The sequence below is a fragment of the Eleutherodactylus coqui genome, chromosome 8, assembly GCF_035609145.1.
Source record: "Eleutherodactylus coqui strain aEleCoq1 chromosome 8, aEleCoq1.hap1, whole genome shotgun sequence".
Lineage (NCBI taxonomy): Eukaryota > Metazoa > Chordata > Amphibia > Anura > Eleutherodactylidae > Eleutherodactylus > Eleutherodactylus coqui.
This window is the reverse complement of record NC_089844.1, coordinates 16,530,768-16,553,737: the sequence shown is the minus strand read 5'-3', so window position 1 is coordinate 16,553,737 and position 22,970 is coordinate 16,530,768. Positions and strand designations below refer to the sequence as shown.

Genomic DNA, 22,970 nt, shown 5'->3' with positions numbered 1-22,970 from the left:
AATCGCGACATTTCTGTCGGGAATCCGCCCCGTGGGACCGTGGCCTTACTGTTAAAGCTCCATTTCCATGGGAGCTAGCGGAGCTGGCTGGTTCACCGAGCGGCCAACAGGGGGGCAGGGCAGTGCAGGAGATTTCTCTCCTCTCGCTCCCCCCGCCCCTCTCCATTGCCAGAACACAGCGGCTGTTCACTACTGAACAGCCGCTGTTTAAACTGAGCGATGAGCTTCATTGCTGATCTTTTATGCTATATAAACGATGGACGATCAGCTCATCGTTCAGTTAAACAGCGGCCGCTGTGTTCTGGCAGTGAAGAGGGGCGGGGGAGCGAGAGGAGAGAAATCACCTGCACTGCCCCGCCCCCCTGCCGGCCGCTCCGTGTGTGGGACAGCTCTGCTACCTCCCGTGTGACAGCACAGGAGCGCGGAGACACAGGGACGAGTATCAGGCATCATTTGCCCGACATTCGTCCTGTGTAAATGGACCTTTAGTTTACCTTGCTGTTTAGACGTCTCTAATAAATCAGTCCTTAGTTTTTCACAAGTTTTTAATGTTTTCTGGCAATTTTTTTTTAGTTACAAAACTCTTGTATGTAACATTGTTGGGGGTCTCGTTGCTGGGATCCCCACCGTTCAGCATTATAAGGAGACCAGCGGGGCACACTGGAGCGCTGTGGCTTCTTTACTGGCTCTTTAGTTCGCAGAGACAGATTATCGGCACTTATTCTATCAGGTTGACAAACTTGTTTGGGAAAAAAGAAAGAATTTGCATAAAAGAGTGCGACCCTAACCCCAAACATACAGCGGGGTCATGTGGCCGGCGTTCACGTAGCAATATACAATGCAGTGGATGGAGTACAAAGTGTTTATTGAAAGGACAACAATAATAAACAAGTAGTTTTTCATTGTTATCTCTCTCACCGTATACTAGTGACTGCAGCATAGAAATGTCTTACTAACAGTTTTTTATATTTTTCCCGAAAAAGGTCTCTCGGTTATAATGAGTTTTTCATGCTCACCAATCCCATAGCCGCTCTCGAAAGCTGGAGTGATAGTAATAGTCTTCAACAGTTTAACTTCCTCAGTAAATGATGGCTAATACCTCCTGGCCTCCAGTCAAATTGTCATCTGTTCTTATTGGTGTGTCCTTATAGAGGCCGGCCTCACTTACTGTTCGCTATATGGGAGTCACAGCTTCAACTGACCCGATCTATTTCACAGCGTTACCCAGGGTCGGGAGTGCTATTCTCTACTCCTTACTTTATCTCCTTGCCAATGCTGACCGGACCGCTCTCTCCCCTCTTTGTGCCTTGCTTCAACTCCCTGCACAGCTCACTACACAACAAAAATGGTTCTTTTTGGTCAGGACTTCAGCCAAACAGTTAATGTCCAGTGAGCATGCTCAATTCTGTTGCAACAAATTTTAGTAAATGCTACAATTTTGGCGTATCTTCCCCAGTCCGTCTCTATGGCAACAATAGACACCAGTGGGGGTTCTCACAAATATACACTGATGAACAGCATCTTTATTAGAGCCCCTGCCATCTCACATTTTTCCCGTGACCCCGGAGCATAAAATCACATGACACATTTTCCGTGGATCAGTTTCAGTGTGAATCCATATTAGATGGGAAAATCCAGCGATCGGAGCGACTTCCAATGAAGCTGGTCATCGGTGCTAGACTAGCCGGGGGCTCACTGCCAACCACGGGGGGTTTCTCATGTAACGGTGTGAGGAGTATACTGAGAATGGCGCGATCAAGGAAAAACATCCAGCAAAAGGGGATCCTGCGGATGGAAACAACTCATCACTGAAAGGGGTCGGAGGAGGATGTCAGGAATCGTTCTGACCAACAGGCTGCACAGTCAGCTGAATACAACGCTGGAGCTCCGACTAACATGTCCGAACGCACAACTCGCCGTTCCTTATCACATATGGTATAACAGCAGACGACCAGTTCCAGCGCCATTGTGTCTAAGAGAAACAGAAAGATGAGACTCCAGCGGGCAAAAAAGTGCAAAACTTGGAAACCCTGGTTAGATGGGTCCAGATCTCTGTTGCTGATGGGAGGTCAGGATTTAGTACAAGCAGCATGAATCGCTGACCCCTTCCTGTCAGCCGGTCAGAACATGTCAGCACCGCCATCTAATCTGCGGCAACTACAAGAAGCTTCCTGTCCGCAGGGGCCGGTATTCCTGCAGAACCATTCCATCACCGAGTGGAATCTACACCACGACGAACTGCTGCGGATCTGAAGACCAAAGGAAGGAGGTCCAACTAGATGGGGGTCTGATAAAGGGGCCGCTCAGTATGTAGCTGAGTCTGTACTAGGATACAATGGATGGATGTAGTAATACTGATGCACAAATGACAAAGCGGTCGACATGCATTTTGCTCCGGGTTTGGCAGTATGGTGCATTTTTGGTGATGTCCAACAGGCTACTAGCTGGGGGTCTCTATAATAAAGTGGCCATTCAGTGTAAATATCCCCCAACTTAACACAATAGGGGTCAAAAGTTACAAGACCGACCAATTACTTTGCTTTCACTTAATCTTATTTGACTCCGGTGTATCCGTGGCGATGGCCGATTACCAATGAGAATAGATTCCCGCTCGTTAGTTATTGTCACCGCTCTCCCAGCCTCTTATTGGATTTACAGTTTCCAACAAAACTGCAATTATCAGCGGCCGAAGCTCGGAGGAAACTTAAGCCTCTGCTAGAAAAAAAAAGCTTGAAAAGAGAAAGCAGATCCTTTTCAGTTCGGTTACCCCGGGCAACTGGGGCCGGAACAGCGCGGCCCGCGTGACGGGAGATATCCTTATTTTCACATCGCACTGACATGCGGGGTAATCAGATTTTCCGCTTTTATTATCGAACTTTTCTTTATGCCAAAACTAACTTTACACTGGCAGCGCCCCTCCCCCCACCTGTATATTATATCAGAAGGCTCGTCGGTGTGTAGGCAGCCTTAGTGGTTGAATATACATCATGACATAAATTAAAAAATATATTGAATATAAAACCTTGATTCATACAATAAGCCTTTTTCTGATGATCCATTACCATTAGAGGGTGGTAAACTATTGGTGGCCTGTCCTCAGGATAGGTTATCAATAGTGTACGGGCAAGGGTCCATCTTCAGGGATCGCTGCCTATCAGTTGTTCTTTAGGCTAATGTGCTTGTGCACTGTGCAGATTTCTGCAGGAAGCAGACAGCTCCGTTCTCACTGCAGGGACCAGGCATGGTATTGCAGGCATTGAAATGAATGAGAACCTGTAATACCAAGCTTGGCTACTGCAGTGAGAACAGAGCTGTCTGCTTCCTGCAGAAATCTGCACAGTGCATGAGCACACCAGTCTGGCGAACAGGTGGTCCCAGGTGACTGATTCCTACCGATCTAGTATTGTAGGTGCGGTAATAGCAGCCACAGAGGTTGTCACCCGGGGTTCCTGGAGACCAGTGTAATGAAGGAATCTCCCAATAGGATTTTTCACAGCTTGCTTAAAGGGGACCATTGTACGGTTCACTGCTGAGTGTATAGCAGAGTATATAGGAGCTTCATGATTTTATGATCATTTCTGTGATGAGATGATACTGATAGATCGGCAGTCCGGCACTCATCTTTTCATGCCAATCTGCCACCTTTCTGCTCTGGGAAAGTTGAGTGGATTTAAGCAGATGTTTATGTGTATTTCCTGCCTCGCAGCGCTCATCACTCTTCATTCCACTGCCTCTCACTCCTGTAGCAGAGGGGCTTTTGATCCCATTTGCTCCTTTTGGAAGCCTTTTGTTGTAGTGATAACGAAATTGGCCATTTACAGGAGATCCCGTTGTCTCGCTGCCCCTCCAATACGCATCCTCCAGACTTGCTGACTGCGATTTCCCTCCACTGAGACGAGTCAAAGCAAAAATTAATAATGGGGATTATGGGTCATTTGAAGGTCCCAGCTCAACAGCACTTATATTTTCAAAACTGTCCATGTGCATTCACTTCTGTCGCTGTGTGAGCCCCGGGACCCACAGAATCGCACAACTGCGTCGCTAATTGTCAGTCGCATATCATGTCTGGTATCCACTTGTAGGTAAATTCATGATATGAAACATGCTGGACATAGCTACCCTATTGGAGAGCCTCCTAGGGAGTTATGGATGAAAGGTTAAATGTGTTTCCATTCAGAAGATCTGCGCATCTACTCTGCCAGCCTTCAGTGATGTCATAAGGAGGACGGCAGAGGTGGGACCCAGGGGGACTTTAAAGCTAAAGGGGATCTTCCCCCCCATTGTCAGAATGAAGAGTTGCATCTAATTAGAGGACCGTCCCCCACTCAGCATGTTTCTCGCCTCTGGGGCTATATGAAACAACTTTACTGACTGGTATTTTCTATTATTTTGTTCCTTTTTGTTTTCATCCTATTTTGTGTGTATTTGTAGCTCCTCCCCCTTCTGTAAATATCTCTTTTTGCATATTTTTATATGCATTTTATTTTAAGCCGTGTTAACCCTTTTTAGAATAAAGGCCCGTTTAGACATATAGATGATCGCTGAAAAGATGACTTTTGAGCGATCATTTTGCATAATCTGCCAATTGGTACTAATTAGTGATGAGCGAACGTGTCCGTTACGGACACATCCGCACCCGGACACCGGCTTCGCCGAACACTGCAGTGTTCGCGCGTAAGTGTCCGGGTGCCGCCGGGGGGCGGGGAGATGCGCGGCGGCGCGGGCGGCAGTAGCGGGGAACAGGGGGGAGCCCTCTCTCTCTCCCTCTCCCCCCCACTCCCCGCCGCACCCCCCCGCGCTGCCACGGCGGCCCCCGAACTTTTTCGCCCGAACACTGAAGTGTTCGCAAAGTTCGGTGTTCGGGCGAAAAAGGGGCGGGGCCGAACGTGTTCGCTCATCTCTAGTACTAATGCCTATTAGTACCAATTAGTAGCATGTGAGCCACAAGGAGCTGTATTTATTCAGAGGACCACCCGCTGTTCTCTAAATAAATTCCTTTTGTTCTGCGGACGGGGCTGACAGCTGAGAAAAGCTGATACAATGTAATCAGCTGTTATCAGCGGCCCCCAGGCAGAGCACAGCGTGCGGTCCCTCTTAGCTGTTCTGCTGAAGGGCGGTTTTCAGGCTGAACTGTAGACCGTCATTCGTCAGAAAACTAAAAGATGAGCACATTTATACACGATCGTCGCTCAAAATATGGCATTTAAGTGAATTTTGTGTCTAAATGGGCCTTAAAGCTTTAAACTTTATTGGTCAGTTTCCTTTATTGCTTTAAGCGATTGATGACCCCAAAGTGTGTTAATTGTGTGTCGGCTGGTGGAAACCGATGTGGCTGTCAGAAACGGTCAGTGGTGACAGTAAAGTGTGCCGGGACGTGCTGGGTGCGATCTGGGCTCCATCTTGCACGAGTGCAGGGAGGACCTGGAAATAGTCGGCCCTGCGGTCGGCCCCTGGGTGCCGGACGTCACAGGTAGGTAACTGTTGGACCCGTAAACCTCGGAGTATTTCCGTATCTGGCTTCGCGCTCGTTAGCCTTCTGTGTCGCCATCTTAAGGGTCTCCACTGTTTCTCATACATGGAAGTAGTTTCTTACATAACATGACCGCTGAATTACAGAAGAGCAATTAGTAAAGTTATAAAGTGACTGATAAGCCGGAGATTCTGTAACTCCAGCCGTATAATCCCAGCCGCATTTCCTTTCTCAGGACATGAAACGGATTGGTGATTTGTACATTTCAGCCGTGTGCTGGGCTGTGACTGTGACCCCCGGGTGCTGACGGCTACTGAAGTGTTCCTGAAGGGATACCCCAGGGTCCGCAAATAAATGCAAAGTTACACAGCTTTCCAATAGACCTTCTGAATCAAATCCTTACTGTTTTCAAGATCTCTGCTTGCTGTTATCTATTGGGCACCCGCATGTGCTGGTCATGTGACGGACACATAAGGCATATTCATTGTTACATTTTGAGCATGCTCAGAGTGCAGGACACATGCTCCGGCTCTTCATCACTGCCAGGAGCGTCTCTTGAGCACGTTCTCTAGCTGTTCATCATTACTGGAGCACACCCCATGGAGCATACTCGGATGGTGCTGGTCATGTGACGGACACATTGTTACATTTTGAGCATGCTCAGAGTGCAGGACACATGCTCCGGCTCTTCATCACTGCCAGGAGCGTCTCTAGCTGTTCATCATTACTGGAGCATACTCGGATTGTGCTGGCTGTGCTCCATCCAAGCATCAAGATGGCGGCACCTAGTACAGTAAACTCATCTGCAGTTTTCCCTGGACGGACAGTTGTGCAGCACGAATATGGATAGAGATTTTATACTTACCTATCAGGTAAGTATAAAAGTGATTGAAGTCCCTCTGTGACGGGATAAAACATGACGGGGGTGCGGGACGTGGCCGTGAAGGGGTATGTTATGGGGTTGGGCTTAATAGAGTGCGTTAGGGTGGGGGTGGCCTTATAAGGTGGAGCGCCATTTGTATTGAGCCTGTGGTAGCATACACACCAAGATAGTGTACAGGGTTTGTCTGCATGCAGCAGTAGCAATGCATCGTATACTGCTGCCCGCGTGAGAGATACAGGCGCGGTAAGTGCGGACAAACGTTCATGTGAGAGAACCCTTGCCCTGTGAACTGCAGCTAATGGACACTCCAAGACAGGAAGAAGAGGATCCGGCCAGCTGGAGGTGAGGTGACCCGGGGGACTGGAGGAGCCAGGAGAAGATCTATGTGATGGCAACATTGTAGGGGCCCAGAGCACCATCCTGGTCACCTCCATAAATGTCATACATGTTTGTCCTATGTGGATGCACTGTGCAAAGCTTGTCCTGTCATATCCAGTGTGTTTGTTGCACAGCTGCGGCGCTTGAGAGGTTAACTGTAATAAAATCACTGCGGTACTCAAAGACTGTCTCTGTCTACATTTATTCTCCGCCGAGGATTATTCTGGTGTGTAGGAACAGTGGCGTCACCCGTGACAACTAAAATCCAGCTGTTAACTCAAAATATCATCCCGCAACAATTGTGAAAACGCTAATACATGGTTTTTTGCCGTAGTGGTATATATATATATAAAGGCTCAGGGGCCCGGGGTGCAAAAGTTCTGCTGCCCCCCCCCCCTCCATCTGTACCCGTACCCATACCTAAACCATGCTGCATATAGCTGCAAAACGAATTTACATACATGATCTAGCCCCTTGGTGTAAGCTTTCTAAACATGACCCATTTCCCGAACCATGTGAAAATCTGTAGCCCCTCAGGCCCCTTTCACACAGCCAAGAAAATTACATGAGATTTTTGCGTTGCGAGACACACAAATCTGAATGGCGTCATACACATGAGCGGGAAAATATTGTGGGATGCCCTATCTCTGGTCATTTCGTCAGTAAGCCTCGCATCACCCATTGTTTTTAATAGGATCGACACATTTTTAAACCAGTCCTACATATTTGAGTATATACAGTACTTACCACTGCATGTACTCCTCCTCCGGTCTCCTCCTCTGCTCCCCAACACTGTCAGTGAGCCACCGGCCAGACAAATCACGCGTCTGTCTGTACAATTATAGACTGCATTTGTGACCAATCACAACTGCAGTCTCTCAGTGGGAGGAGCGTGCAGCCAGGGACTCTGCATCCTGTAACTGGCTGCTGGCTCCCCCCGGTAACAGTCCCTCCCTCCTTGAGTGCTGCGGCGGTGAGACTGTATCTGGCAGGGGCGCAACTGCAACCACTAGCGGTATGCGAGTGTACGTGTATATATATATATATATATATATATATATATATATATATATGTATGTATATTTACGGTATATATATAAATACTGCGTATATAATGTATATGATTGTAGGATAATTTAGTAGTGCTAGCACTGCTGAGGCTATTTGATAGTCAGAGCACTGGTAGCAATCATACCACTTGAGTTGAAGGGTCCTCTTGTAAGGCCTCTTTACTACAGCTTGACTTTTTGGAACAAATCCTTTACAGATGTCTGAAGCAGGAAATAAGGAATCTTCTGTCCGCCTGCTGTAATGTATGCAGTTCATATCTCTCTCTCATCGTTCCCAAATATATGTTTCATTGCTGAACTTTCAAGGGTAAAGGGGCGAACACCGAGATGGTAAGAACTCTGCAGTGTCTTGAGATTGTCAGTGGAGGAATGCTGGGAGGTCCGGACCCCAGAAGTCGCATTCCTGCTGCCCATAAATCCACTAAGAAGGCCTGACAGCTCAGACTGCATCTTACAGAGCGGCTGTGGACATGACTAATGCGCAGAAAGGAATGGCCTCCAGGGTCATCGCACCGCCACCTGCTTGTGCCTACAGGCTGCAAAGGTGGAAAGGCAACTTTTACTCCGCACATCCTTTATGTCTAGTTTATTTTATTTCTGTCTTCAGACCTTAAAATTTGGGTAAGAAAATAGAAAAGAAAGACCTTTTACAAAATGTCAAAACGTACAAAATTTTGCAGACGGTCGAGGATTTAATGGAGACAGATAAGTGGAATCCCATCTCCAGAAGAGAGTCATGATCCTATGGATTCAGTGAAGAAGTTCTGGGGGCTAGCACTAGAGATGAGCTTGATACTCGTTCGAGTATTAGCGTGTTCGAGATGCTCGTTACTCGTGACGAGTACCACGCGATGTTCGAGTTACTTTCACTTTCATCTCTGAGACATTAGCGCGCTTTTCTGGCCAATTGAAAGACAGGGAAGGCATTACAACTTCCTCCTGCGACGTTCAAGCCCTATACCACCCCCCTGCAGTGAGTGGCAGGGGAGATCAGATGTCACCCGAGTATATAAATCTGCCCCGCCCGCGGCTCGCCTCAGATGCGTTCTGACAGAGATCAGGGACAGTGCTGCTGTTGCTGCTGCTGCTATAGGGAGAGCGTTAGGTGTTATTTTAGTCTTCAAGAACCCCAACGGTCCTTCTTAGGGCCACATCTAACCGTGTGCAGTACTGTTGAGGCTGCTGTGAGCAGTGTTGCACTTTTTTTTTTTTTTTTGTATATCGGGCGTGCAGAGCATTGCGTCCTCAGTCTGCAGTCATTGTACATAGTATAGGGCCAGTACTGGTGAGGCAGGGACAGTGGGAAAGGTGAAAGAGATATACTGTCTATATAGGCAGTGGGCTTTTTCAAACAAATTTGGGAAAAATAATATCTTTGGGCTGCCTGTGACCGTCTTGAGTGTACTGTGTCTCTGCTGGGGGTAGTAGTCCTAATTAATACGCAGCTAAGTGTTATAGCAGCCTTGCGCAAAATTGTTTCCTGGCTCTGCGTTGCCCGTTACATCACCGCCGTCATCCCGTCCAGAGGGAAACAGTCTGCAGTAATTTTACATAGTATAGGGCCAGTACTGGTGAGGCAGGGACAGTGGGAAAGGTGAAAGAGATATACTGTCTATATAGGCAGTGGGCTTTTTCAAACAAATTTGGAAAAAAACTATCTTTGGGCTGCCTGTGACCGTCTTCAGTGTACTGCGTGTCTGCTGGGAGTAGTAGTCCTAATTAATACGCAGCTAAGTGTTACGGCAGGCTTGCGCAAAATTGTTTTCTGGCTCTGCGTTGCCCGTTACATCACCGCCGTCATCCCGTCCAGAGGGAAACAGTATACATATATACGCTGCCTACAGTATCTGTCTGCTGTCTCAGCTCAGCCTTTAAAAAAATAGAAGCAAAATACTTAAGGCCTACTAGTGGCCTTTGGACCCTTGACTGCTTCTGCGCTGTGAATTCCACTAGCTCAGTCATACGCACCTACGTCTCACTACAGGTTTGCGCAAAATTGTTTCCTGGCTCTGCCACGCGGTAGACCTTTATTAGAAAATGAGCAGTGTGAGCAGGTCCTGTCGTGGATGGCAGAAAGTGCATCCAGCAATCTATCGACCACCCAGAGTTCTGCGCCGTCCACTGCTGCAACTCTGAATCCTCTGGCTGCTGCTCCTCCTTCCTCCCAGCCTCCTCACTCCATTACAATGACACATTCTGAGGAGCAGGCAGACTCCCAGGAACGGTTCTCGGGCCCCTGCCCAGAATGGGCAGCAATGGTTCCTCTCCCACCGGAGGAGTTTGTTGTGACCGATGCCCAACCTTTGGAAAGTTCCCGGGGTCCGGGGGATGAGGCTGGGGACTTCCGGCAACTGTCTCAAGAGCTTTCAGTGGGTGAGGAGGACGATGACGATGAGACACAGTTGTCTATCAGTGAGGTAGTAGTAAGGGCAGTAAGTCCGAGGGAGGAGCGCACAGAGGATTCGGAGGAAGAGCAGCAGGACGAAGAGGTGACTGACCCCACCTGGTTTGCTAAGCCTACTGAGGACAGGTCTTCAGAGGGGGAGGCAAGTGCAGCAGCAGGGCAGGTTGGAAGAGGCAGTGCGGTGGCCAGGGGTAGAGGCAGGGCCAGACCAAATAATCCACCAACTGTTTCCCAAAGTGCCCCCTCGCGCCATGCCACCCTGCAGAGGCAGAGGTGCTCAAAGGTGTGGCAGTTTTTCACTGAGAGTGCAGACGACCGACGAACTGTGGTGTGCAAGGTTTGTCGCGCCAAGATCAGCCGTGGAGCCACCACCACCAGCCTCACCACCACCAGCATGCGCAGACACATGATGGCCAAGCACCCCACAAGGTGGGACGAAGGCCGTTCACCGCCTCCGGTTTGCACCACTGCCTCTCCCCCTGTGCCCCAGCCTGCCACTGAGATCCAACCCCCCTCTCAGGACACAGGCACTACCGTCTCCCGGCCTGCACCCACACCCTCACCTCCGCTGTCCTCGGCCCCATCCAGCAATGTCTCTCAGCGCACCGTCCAGCCGTCTCTAGCGCAAGTGTTGCAGCGCAAGCGCAAGTTCGCAGCCACGCACCCGCACGCTCAAGCGTTAAACGTGCACATTGCCAAATTGATCAGCCTGGAGATGCTGCCGTATAGGCTTGTGGAAACGGAGGCTTTCAAAAGCATGATGGCGGCGGCGGCCCCGCGCTACTCGGTTCCCAGTCGCCACTACTTTTCCCGATGTGCCGTCCCAGCCCTGCACTATCACGTCTCCCGCAACATTGTACGCGCCCTCACAAACGCGGTTACTGCCAAGGTCCACTTAACAACGGACACGTGGACAAGCACAGGCGGGCAGGGCCACTATATCTCCCTGACGGCACATTAGGTGAATTTAGTGGAAGCTGGGACAGAGTCAGAGCCTGGGACCGCTCACGTCCTACCCACCCCCAGAATTGCGGGCCCCAACTCGGTGCTGGTATCTGCGGCGGTGTATGCTTCCTCCACTAAACCACCCTCCTCCTCCTCCTCCTCCTACACAACCTCTGTCTCGCAATCAAGATGTGTCAGCAGCAGCACGTCGCCAGCAGTCGGTGTCGCGCGGCGTGGCCAAGCATCAGCAGGCCGTGCTAAAACTACTCAGCTTAGGAGAGAAGAGGCACACAGCCCACGAACTGCTGCAGGGTCTGACAGAGCAGACCGACCGCTGGCTTTCGCTGCTGAGCCTCCAACCGGGCATGGTCGTGTGTGACAACGGTCGTAACCTGGTGGCGGCTCTGCAGCTCGGCAGCCTCACGCTTGTTCAGCGCTTTCTGAAAAGCTACCCACGCTTGTCAGACCTAATCGGAAAGGTGCGCCGGCTCAGCGCACAATTCCGCAGTTCCAAGACGGACGCTGCCACCCTGCGCACCCTGCAACATCGGTTTAATCTGCCAGTGCACCGACTGCTCTGCGACGTGCCCACATGGTGGAACTCTACGCTCCACATGTTGGCCAGGCTCTATGAGCAGCGTAGAGCTATAGTGGAATACCAACTCCAACATGGGCGGCGCAGTGGGAGTCAGCCTCCTCAATTCTTTACAGAAGAGTGGGCCTGGTTGGCAGACATCTGCCAGGTCCTTGGAAACTTTGAGGAGTCTACCCAGATGGTGAGCGGCGATGCTGCAATTATTAGCGTCACCATTCCTCTGCTATGCCTCTTGAGAAGTTCCCTGCAAAGCATGAAGGCAGACGCTTTGCGCTCGGAAATGGAGGCGGGGGAAGACAGTATGTCGCTGGATAGTCAGAGCACCCTCATGTCTATATCTCCGCACATTGAGGAGGGGGAGGAGCATGAGGAAGAGGGGGAAGAGACAGCTTGGCCCACTGCTGAGGGTACCCATGCTGCTTGCCTGTCATCCTTTCAGCGTGTATGGCCAGAGGAGGAGGAGGATCCTGAAAGTGATCTTCCTAGTGAGGACAGCCATGTGTTGCGTACAGGTACCCTGGCACACATGGCTGACTTCATGTTAGGATGCCTTTCTCGAGACCCTCGCGTTACACGCATTCTGGCCACTACGGATTACTGGGTGTACACACTGCTCGACCCACGGTATAAGGAGAACCTTTCCACTCTCATACCCGAAGAGGAAAGGGGTTCGAGAGTGATGCTATACCACAGGACCCTGGCGGACAAACTGATGGTAAAATTCCCATCCGACAGCGCTAGTGGCCGAAGGCGCAGTTCCGAGGGCCAGGTAGCAGGGGAGGCGCGGAGATCAGGCAGCATGTACAGCACAGGCAGGGGAGCACTGTCCAAGGCCTTTGACAGCTTTATGGCTCCCCAGCAAGACTGTGTCACCGCTCCCCAGTCAAGGCTGAGTTGGCGGGAGCACTGTAAAATGATGGTGAGGGAGTACGTAGCCAATCGCACGACCGTCCTCCGTGACGCCTCTGTCCCCTACAACTACTGGGTGTCGAAGCTGGACACGTGGCCTGAACTCGCGCTGTATGCCCTGGAGGTGCTTGCTTGTCCTGCGGCTAGCGTCTTGTCAGAGAGGGTGTTTAGTGCGGCTGGGGGAATCATCACGGATAAGCGTACCTGCCTGTCAACCGACAGTGCCGACAGGCTTACACTCATCAAGATGAACAAAGCCTGGATTTCCCCAGACTTCTCTTTTCCACCAGCGGACAGCAGCGATACCTAAACAATACGTAGGCTGCACCCGCGGATGGAAGCATTGTTCTCTATCACCATCAAAAACGGGGACCTTTTAGCTTCATCAATCTGTGTATAATATTCATCCTCCTCCTCCTGCTCCTCCTCCTGAAACCTCACATAATCACGCCGAACGGGCAATTTTTCTTAGGCCCACAAGGCTCAGTCATATAATTTTTGTAAACAATGTTTATACGTTTCAATTCTCAATTCAATAAAGCGTTGAAACTTACACCTGAACCAATTTTTATTTTAACTGGGCTGCCTCCAGGCCTAGTTACAAATTAAGCCACATTAACCAAAGCGATTAATGGGTTTCACCTGCCCTCTTGGTTGGGCATGGGCAATTTTTCTGAGGTACATTAGTACTGTTGGTACACCAATTTTTTAGGGCCCTCGCCTACAGTGTAATCCAATTAATTTTTTGCCCACCTGCATTAAAGCTGACGTTACATCAGCTGTGCTGGACACTGCAATGGGATATATTTATGTACCGCCGGTGGGTTCCAGGGAGCCACCCATGCTGTCAGTCCACACGGAGTTGTAACTCCATGTGTCCACTTCTAAAGAACCCCAGTCTGACTGGGGCATGCAGTGTGGGCCGAAGCCCACCTACATTAAACCTGGTGTTACCTCAGCTGTGCTGGGCACTGCAATGGGATACATTTATGTACAGCCGGTGGGTTCCAGGGAGCCATCCATGCTGTGGGTGCACACGGAATTCCCATTGCGGAGTTGTACCTGCCTGTGACTATTTATAAAAAAACGCGGTCTGACTGGGGCATGCAGACACCTTGACAGAATGAATAGTGTGTGGCACATGGGTTCCCCATTGCTATGCCCACGTTTGCACTCCTGATGAAGGTGGCACAGGATTGGATTTCTCATTGCTTCTGTACAGCATTATGGGCTATCGCCCCACCCCTTTTAAAGAGGGTCGCTTCCTAGCCGTGCCAACCCTCTGCAGTGTGTGCCTGCGGTTCCTCCTCATGGCAGAAGCACTTATAAATAGGGTGGTGTGAGGCCAGTGTGTGGCATTAGTGTAGCTGAAGGCTGCGCAGGGACACTTTGGTGTGCGCTGTGGACACTGGGTTGTGCGGGGGGGGGGTTGGGCAGCATGTAACCCAGGAGAAGTGGCAGCGGAGTGTCATGCAGGCAGTGATTGTGCTTTGTTGGAGGTAGTGTGGTGCTTAGCTGAGGGTATGCCTTGCTAATGAGGGTTTTTCAGAAGTAAAAATTGTTGGGGGGGGGGGCATTCTTGCCGCTATTGTGGCTTAATAGTGGGACCTGGGAACTTGAGATGCAGCCCAACATGTAGCCCCTCGCCTGCCCTATCCGTTGCTGTGTTGTTCCCATCACTTTGTTGAATTGCCCAGATTTTCACAAATGAAAACCTTAGCGAGCATCGGCGAAATACAAAAATGCTCCTGTCGCCCATTGACTTCAATGGGGTTCGTTACTCGAAACGAACCCTCGAGCATCGCGGAAATTTTGTCTCGAGTAACGAGCACCCGAGCATTTTGGTGCTCGCTCATCTCTAGCTAGCACCAAAATTTGAGCCAAATTTCAGAACAAGGGAACTGATCACGTGCAGAGGACATTTATTGCTTGGCCGAGGCTTTCTTACAAAAGGGAGAATTTCTGCTGTGCCACTGGGAGAGCGCAGGGACTGTAACCAAGGGAGAGGATCTGCTGGCTGAGAGAACTCTTGAGTCAAGGGGCAGGGGCCGCTGTCCAAGAGAGGAGCTGTGTGGGAGTCAGAGAGACAGCTGGCCTGAACTGTGAGAGCAGCGGTCTACAGCAAGGAAAAGCCACTACCCATGCTATGAGAACAGACAGGGCACACAGGGAGGAGATTTCGTCTGCAACGACTTGTAAGTGAGGACAGCCTCAGTATGACTGCTAGGTGTGCACACTGATGGGGACAGTGGTTAGCAGGCCTGCTATAGGAGGAAGGATTAGTATTACGGACACTGAAATTTGCTGTGTTATTTTAAGAAACATCCCGCAAGTATACGGGATAAGGTGTCTCTGAAAGGTTGGATTGGGCCGCTGCTCACTGAAGGTGAAGTTGTGCGTTGCATCCATCATCTATGTTCCTTCCAGACAGTATTGTTAATTATTGAGTGCTGTTGACATTGTCCACAAGTAATACTGTTATTACCTGTTGTGCAGAGTCTTGTCATTCCTACATTTTAGTTAGCAACTAGGAACTCGAAAGTACTAATTCACTTGCTTAACCCATTAGTGACTGGCCAGTTTAGTGCCTTAAGGACCAAGCAATTTTCATGGTCGCATTGCAGGAGTGGTTATTCATTGACAGTCGTATGAGGGCTTGTTTCTGTAGTGAGTTGTATAGTTTAATGGCCGCACTCTGGGATCCCAATAATGGGTTGTAGAAGGTTTATTACATTTATTGGGTGGACAGGGGGGTAGATGGAAAAAGCATCCAGAAATTCAGCCATTGTTTTGGGGTCTTGTTTTTACAGCATCTCTCATCTGATCGACACGATTATCACAATATCAGGTTTATAGAGATTTGTTCCATTTTTTATAAGACACCTGAGTGCATCGCTGCATTCTAAGACCCAGGACATTGCTATTTTTGCGGTAACGCTGCTCTGTGGGGACGTCTTTTCTGCACGAAGAGTTGTAGTTTTTATTGGCACCACTTTGAGGTCCGTGTGGCTTTCGGATTTCTTTTTATTGCGTTTTTTCGGAGGGGAACAAAAGAAAAATAGTGATGTTAGCGATTAGAGATGAGCGAGCGTACTCGGATAAGCACTACTCGCTCGAGTAATTTGCTTTATCCGAGTATCGCTGTGCTCGTCCCTGAAGATTCGGGTGCCGGCACGGAGCGGGGAGCTGCAGGGGAGAGCGGGGAGGAACGGAGGGGAGATCTTTCTCTCCCTCTCTCCCGCCCGCTCTCCCCTGCTCCCCGCTGCGACTCACCTGTCAGCCGCAGCGGCACCCAAATCTTCAGGGACGAGCGGGGAGATACTCGGATAAAGCAAATTACTCGAGCGAGTAGTGCTTATCCGAGTACGCTCGCTCATCTCTATTAGCGATGCTTTTAATAATTATTTTTACGGTGTTACCATGTGGGATTTAATTAAACCTAATTGAACTTTTTTGATACTATTATTTAGCCCCTGAAGGGGACTTGAAGATGCAATCATTCGCTTACTAGGATAATACACTGCATTACTCATATAGTGCATTCTACTATGCCTTTGTCAGCAGTCTATTAGGCTCTGCCAGTGGCGGGGTCTAATAGGCTGAGTTACATGGCAAACACGGAGGCCTTTGTCAGGCTTCAGGCTGCCATGGGAAGACATTAGTACCTTGCATTCGCACTGTGGGTTGCCGATGAGGTGTGCAAAACCTCTGTGGTTTATTAGTTTGGTTTTGAGTACATTGGAGTCGACTTTTCCTGTTATTGGGTACATAGAGGTTCACATATTGCAGGCATGAGGACCTTCAGCGTTTAGTATTCGTCTTACTGTGCAAACGGAACCCCCCAGTGCTGCCGCCACCAGATATCGCTGCAGGTCTTTTGTAGTCACTGTTAGGTTTATGACCACCTGCCTCCTCAGGAATCATGGCCAGTGATAGCGCCCTCTTTCTGCCACGTCCAGGTAGTGCAGCCAGTGCTTCTGTAAACATGTGAACTGCTTCCAGCTATATCTCTAGAAACATTCAGCGCCTATATATCTGTTTGTATGGGGATGCAACTCTGGGCCCCTGCAGTGACCTCCGGCTTACCTGTCCGTCGTCTTCACTCTGTGCTGTGGATGTGCCGGCTGGCAGTGCCAGTGCATCAGCGATGACGTGGCTGTGCGAGCCTGTGTGAGGCTCACACTGAAATAGGACATGCTGCGATTTCCACCTCGCAAGCGGAATATCGCAGTTGATTTCAGCTCATTCGCATGGAAATGCATTTCCCAATACATGTCCTATGGGCTGTATTTGCGGTGGTATCCGGAGCTCCAGATCCCACAGTGCAAATACGCCCGTGTGCATTAGGCCTTAGCCATATTTCTAAAACGCAGTCAGACGTCAAAGTCAACAAAGCCCTCGCCAATCCAGTTATTTGATGTGTTTTATCTAAAGCACACCTGATGTAACAAATGAAGCCCTTGATTAGTGGCATCAGATGTGTTTGAGACAAGACCTGATTTGTAAATGCGGCTCATTGTTAGGCGGTGGCACAGCAGTGCTGGAACCTCCGGTTGGAAATTCAGTTGCAGATCTGGCACAAAATACCGGAAGAAAAAGGGCTGCAGGCATACCGGCTGAAGAACGAAAAGTGGACAGACCACATTACAGCCAATAGGGTGTGTTCGGTACTGTTTGTCTCCGTCCTACGAGGGTGCCGTCCGGCCAAGGGGTTCCCCTCTCATGCTCCCCGAACAATGCAGGAAGCAGAACCCCGAGCGCAGGCGTGAAGCCGCCCTTATATTAGTTGTGTTGAGCTAATTAAATTGTTCTTGTTTGATTGTTTTTGTTGCAAACAGCTAAAAGTTTGTAAATGTGGCCAATCTACCTTCTAACGGTTGTAATAATGGCGATTTCTGTACATTGGGCAGTACATGTGGTTTCACACCTGCGGTATTTTATATCTCATGGCTCTGAGTCAAACACTTCACTTCAGTAAATAGTGACTTTAATATTGTGGAAATCACCTCGCTCCGCCATTAATCCCATAATGGGTGACTTCCGCTGCGCAGCCTTTTAGCCGTCATTTACTATTAAATCTCTAAAGTCAAAGCAGCATTTCTGGTTTCTAAGAACAATGAAGATGTCTTAATCGCCTCCTTCAGAGACAAACTAAAGCCTCCACCTGATTTCTTAAGGGCGCCGCGCACAGCCTGGATCTCTGCCACAACCGCAGGTGCTTCTCTGTGGATTGCTTGCCGGCACCAGGACTTGTCACTGTCTTGTTCAGGTGCCGCCGGATAGTCAGCAGGTATCTGCCCCTCGAAAATGATTCTTAATGTGATGTAGATGCGACAACAAGCAGTGGCTGCCCTCCCTCCATTCACCCATCTGTCCATATAGCCGAAGGAGGTGTCTATGGAGCCAGGGACTCATCCAATAGGGTTCGCCTGAACGTGGCAGATGGGCCCAAATGCTTTGATCAAAATGTGCACTGAGGACTTTACATTTTTTTATGCGGTTGGTATAATCAACAGTTGTGCAGTTTTACTCAAATATCAAATGTGTGTGAATGCTGAAACTCTTAGGCTGGTTTCACCCGGGGCGGATTCCCGACAGAAATGTCACGGTTTGGCCGCAGCAAAAACCGCGACATTTTCGCCGGGAGAACCGCCAGCGGAAATAGCCGTGGCGGCTTTGAAGCAGCCCGGCCGCTCGCTCTTCCGCTGCGGCTGGCGCTCCCATGTTGCATTCGGCAAATCCGCGCCGCAGCAGCGGCTTCTGCCGGCTTAGCCGCAGCGGATTTGCCGTCCCGTGTGGACGAGATTTCTCAGAAATCTCGTCCACATGGCTGGCTAATCCCGGCATTAGCGGCCGCATGCCGATTAGCCGCGGTGAAACTCTGCACGGAATTTCCACGGCAAATCCACCCCATGTGAACCCAGCCTTAGGCTGGTATCTCCTTGTATAAAGCTCTCACATCTGAGATTGAATTCCTGTATTGATCCTATAGCTATCATATATATGTATATATATACCTGTTAATCAGCTGTGATGGATATGTATAGATAGATAGATGCATTGCTTGGCTGAGCACCAGTTGAAGAACCAATCACAGTCGTCGCTTTGTGGAGGCGGCATTTATGAACTGGCTGAGCCATGGCATTGATTGGCAAATTCATAAATGCTGCCTTCATAACGCGATGGCTGTGATTGGCTGAGCACCAGTTGAAGAACCAATCAATGCAGCAGTCAAAGAACCAATCACAGTCATCACGTTGGTTCAGCGAGTGCTGCACTGATTGGCTGAGCAGCTCTCACAGAACCAATCAGAGCCATCGCTTTCTGGAGGCACGATTTATGAATCCTGTAACCGGGAAGTGATCTTCGGTCGACGGCCAAGGAATGCAATAAGCATGCTGGAGCTCCGGAGGGCAGCAGGAGGGACCCAGACTGCACCTACTAGGTAAGATATTCCTTTTTTTAATGTAGTGTGACCAGGGCTTATTTTTGGGTTAGTGCTTATAGTTCAAGACTCCTAAAAAATCGTGAAAAATAAGGGTAGGGCTTATTTTTGGGGAAACATAGTATTAGATACCAGCAGGACAGTGTAATAAGTCCATAGGATATGAGGGGTTTTCACACAAAGTTTTACTCGCCTCCATACTGTACGTCCCATTTTCAGCCCTCGGTCTGCCATAAGCATCTACATTAAACATAGATGTCACCATATGATATATATTATATTACACATAGGAAATATAACCAAAGTAGAAAGCTGTACACTATATACAGTCCTCCATCAATAAATATCTGTACATGATACACATTACATATGTACATCGCTTGCTGCATACGGAAACCCATAAGACGTATAGGATCGGTGGGGATATAGAAGAGTCTATACCTTCATGCTCCTCGCTTATCACATATGAATCCGGTATATCACATGTCCCACGGATAAAGCTGCTCCAGGCTGGAAGAATGTGGTCATAAGGGACAAAGCGCTTGGTGGCTCATTGTGTTAGAAGGGTCCTCCGCTGATCACAGGTGGTCCCGCTGCCCCAATCATCAACTGCTGTCCATGGGAGAATCTGACTGCAAGGGAGTGTTCATGTCTGCTGCAGCGCCCCCGAAGGAGAAACAAAGCATTACACGGCTCTTAGTGAAATCAATGGGCTGTCCATGTAATGCACTAAACAGCCGGGTCCTAAGCAAGAGAAATCGCTCTTTGTCGCCAGTCTGTGCTTCTGCGTAGTTGATGAGCGTCTTGAATGTGGCAACTTTATTAGATCTGAATTTATCAAATATCTCAGAATTCCCTAATTGAAAATTAGTTTTCTACACCAAACAACCATTTGCTGAACACAAAACGGTAGGAAGATTAGGCAATACATCAGGAAAAGAACAGAACTGTTTCCCCTGCTTGCATGGTGGCTACCTGCAGCCACCACTAGGGGGAGCTCACTGCATGCAGATGTATACAGCTGCTTTTAGGGAGGGCTATCTGTATACAGATATATACAGCCATCCCTAGAGGGAGCTCACTGTATGTAGATGTATACAGCTGCCACTAGGAGGAGCTCACTGTATACAGCTGCCACTAGGGGAAGCTCACTGCATGCAGATGTATACTGTTGCTCCTAGGGAGGGCTCTCTGTATACTGATATATATAGTCACCACTAGAGGGAGCTCACTGTATACAGATGTATACAGCTGCTACTAGAGCAGGCTCTCTATATACAGATATATACAGTCATCACTAGAGGGAACTCACTGTATGTAGATGCCTACAGCCGCAACTAGGAGGAGCTCACTGTATACACATGTATACAGCCACCACTAGGGAAAGCTCACTGCATACAAATATATACAGCTGCCACTATGGTGGAAGCTCACTACATACACAGGTATACATCACCCAGTGCATTCAATACTACCTATATAATTCCATATGCAGTGAGCTCCCCCTAGTGGTGGCTCCATGAAGTCAGAATTCTTTCATCTATCAGGTCACATAAACGACGCTCCCCTATACAGATACCCAATTAAACTAATCCATACCGGACTTAAAGCAGGAGTAGCGGATATTAGATCCCATGAAGGTGCCGCACATCATTTCTTCAGTGCATGAAATCATTTGTTGGTGGGATAATTGGGTTTCAACGCCGAACTGTAATTGGCTCATTTATCTAGAACTTGCACATACTGGGATTCTCTGACAGTGGATTAGATTACACTGAATTGACCATCCGCCCGCTGCTACCGCGCCCGAATTACTAATTAGGTCATGTTTATGTGGGGCGGATCTGCAGCTGGAAGTCTGCATCAAAACCCATTGAATCCGCGGTCCTCCTGGGACATTTGAGGGAGCCCCATCCTGTCCAAACACCCCAACGTCACACAGACATCAGGAGGCTTTTTCAGTCACTGAATGTATACGTATATTTCCATTCACTGACAGCCAGCTGACATATTGAAAATGGTGGGAAACAGATTATTTCTTGTGTACTTGATGTAGCTTTCCATCACTTAATGGATGAGCTTCAATGATATATAGATTCCTTAAAGGGCCACGGGCAAAGAACAAACGGGAAGAAGCAGTGCCGCGTCCGGCCAGTCATTTGCTTGTCTTTGGGGGTTGCAATCTGACGGTTCACGGTGGAGAAATGCTCCACTTTTGTCTGCATCGGTTTTATAGAGGAGCCAAAACCTGCCCGGATCCCCAGCAAGACCCCGATGTGCAGTCTATACAGCAACACGGATACAATAATTATATACAAATGTACAATAACGCCTCTATGTAGAGCGAGGTGCGGATACCGGTCACGTCAGCAACAGGCGGACCGTGCAGAATAAGCATAGCAGGTAGGTGGCGCTGTGGGCGCAGTGTCTCTGGGAGTGACTGAGGGGGGACGTTGTTGTAAAGATGGCGTCTGTATCGTTCCGGGGTACGGCCAGGTTACAGATATTCCCTTCACAGCATGAAGTGCAGACCTGGAGGACGAAGAGAACGCAAGGGGTTAATGCACAGCGGAAACTGTCCAATCACAACTCACTACAGGGACGGCGCACACAACAACGACACCGCTGCGCTGACCGATTTTAAACTTATGTCTCATGTAAATAGATTTGTCACAGAACTCCGTCGCCTTAAGAGGATTTTTAGTGACATGACTAATTTTAGCCTTAAGAAGCAGTAATTGTTTCACCTTTGTGTTCCAGTGGTCATAACTTTTTTGTCAGTGTATTTGGGGGATGATTTCTAGTTTTTATAGGACCCAATTTCAGTTACAGGTAATGTATTCACATTACCACTTAGCCTAATAATAGTCTGATGTCACAGCTCACCTCCTCCTCCTCCCTGCATACTGACCACTGAGCTTAATAATAATCTGACACTTCCTGTTTTGTAGAGAAAACTTCTCAGCCGTCATCTCATTATCATCACAGGCAGGATTACACCGAGAGCTGACACCTATATATAGAGAATACAGGACCCACCATTCACAATAGGTGATGTCACAGCTCACCTCCTCTCCTCCCTGCATGCTGACCCCTGCACGGGTCATGGAGCATGGCTAAAATAGTCTCCCATACTAAGCACTGGGTCCCTTCCTGTCCATTGTATGAATGGCCCATCAGACTGCAGTAAAGTGTCTCTCCAAATGTTCTAAATGCTGCAAAATGTAGCTCAGGAAAGATGGCCGCCGCCAGAGTCATGTATAGACAAGAAGACCCCAAAATAAAAATATCTGCAATCAGAAAATAAAAACAGATTAAAAAAATGAAAAATATTTCTAGTTTTAATTAATGCAAAATATTTTTGGTGATTTGATCCATTTAAAGGGGATTTCTGGCTCCTAGAAAAAGACAATTTGGTAAATTTTGGAAAATTAGGTAAATTTTCTACAAGTAAAACTCCGTCCTACCTTGCGTCCCTGCAGAGCGGACTCCCCGCATCCTGTGCTCAGGCACTGCTCCAGCGGCGCGCAGCTCTTAGTCACTGACAAGCTGTCCCCTGTTGCATCCATAATGTGTTGCGAGTAACAATATCTGGTATCTGGCAAACAAATACATGATGTGAGCATAACGCACGGCCACACCCTCCCCAACAGAGTGAGAAAAATGCCCAACGCCGTCCGAAGGAGCCTGAACGGGGTTGTTGGAGTTTAGAAGAACACGGTGGCTTTTTTAGAGAAATAGCGCTGTCCTTCTCTATTGGCTGTGTGAGGTATTGCAGCTCAGTTCCTTTCAACTGAATGAGGCGAAGTAGCAATACCAGACACTGACCACAGGCGAGTGTGGCGCTGTTTCTCTAAAATTGCTGCCATGT

General features: G+C 48.9%; 1 protein-coding gene across 1 annotated transcript in view; it reads right to left on the bottom strand.

Moving 5' to 3' along the window:
• Window positions 1-19,262: 19,262 nt before the first annotated feature.
• Window positions 19,263-22,970, bottom strand: part of LYPD6 (LY6/PLAUR domain containing 6) — a 68,022-nt gene continuing 64,314 nt past the window's right edge. The window contains exons 5-6 of the mRNA XM_066575195.1: window positions 22,567-22,697; window positions 19,263-21,631 (exon numbers count right to left, since the gene is read on the bottom strand). Of these exons, the coding sequence (XP_066431292.1) occupies window positions 21,461-21,631; window positions 22,567-22,697 (302 nt within the window). The 3' untranslated portion in view covers window positions 19,263-21,460. The remainder of the gene's footprint in view (window positions 21,632-22,566; window positions 22,698-22,970) is intronic.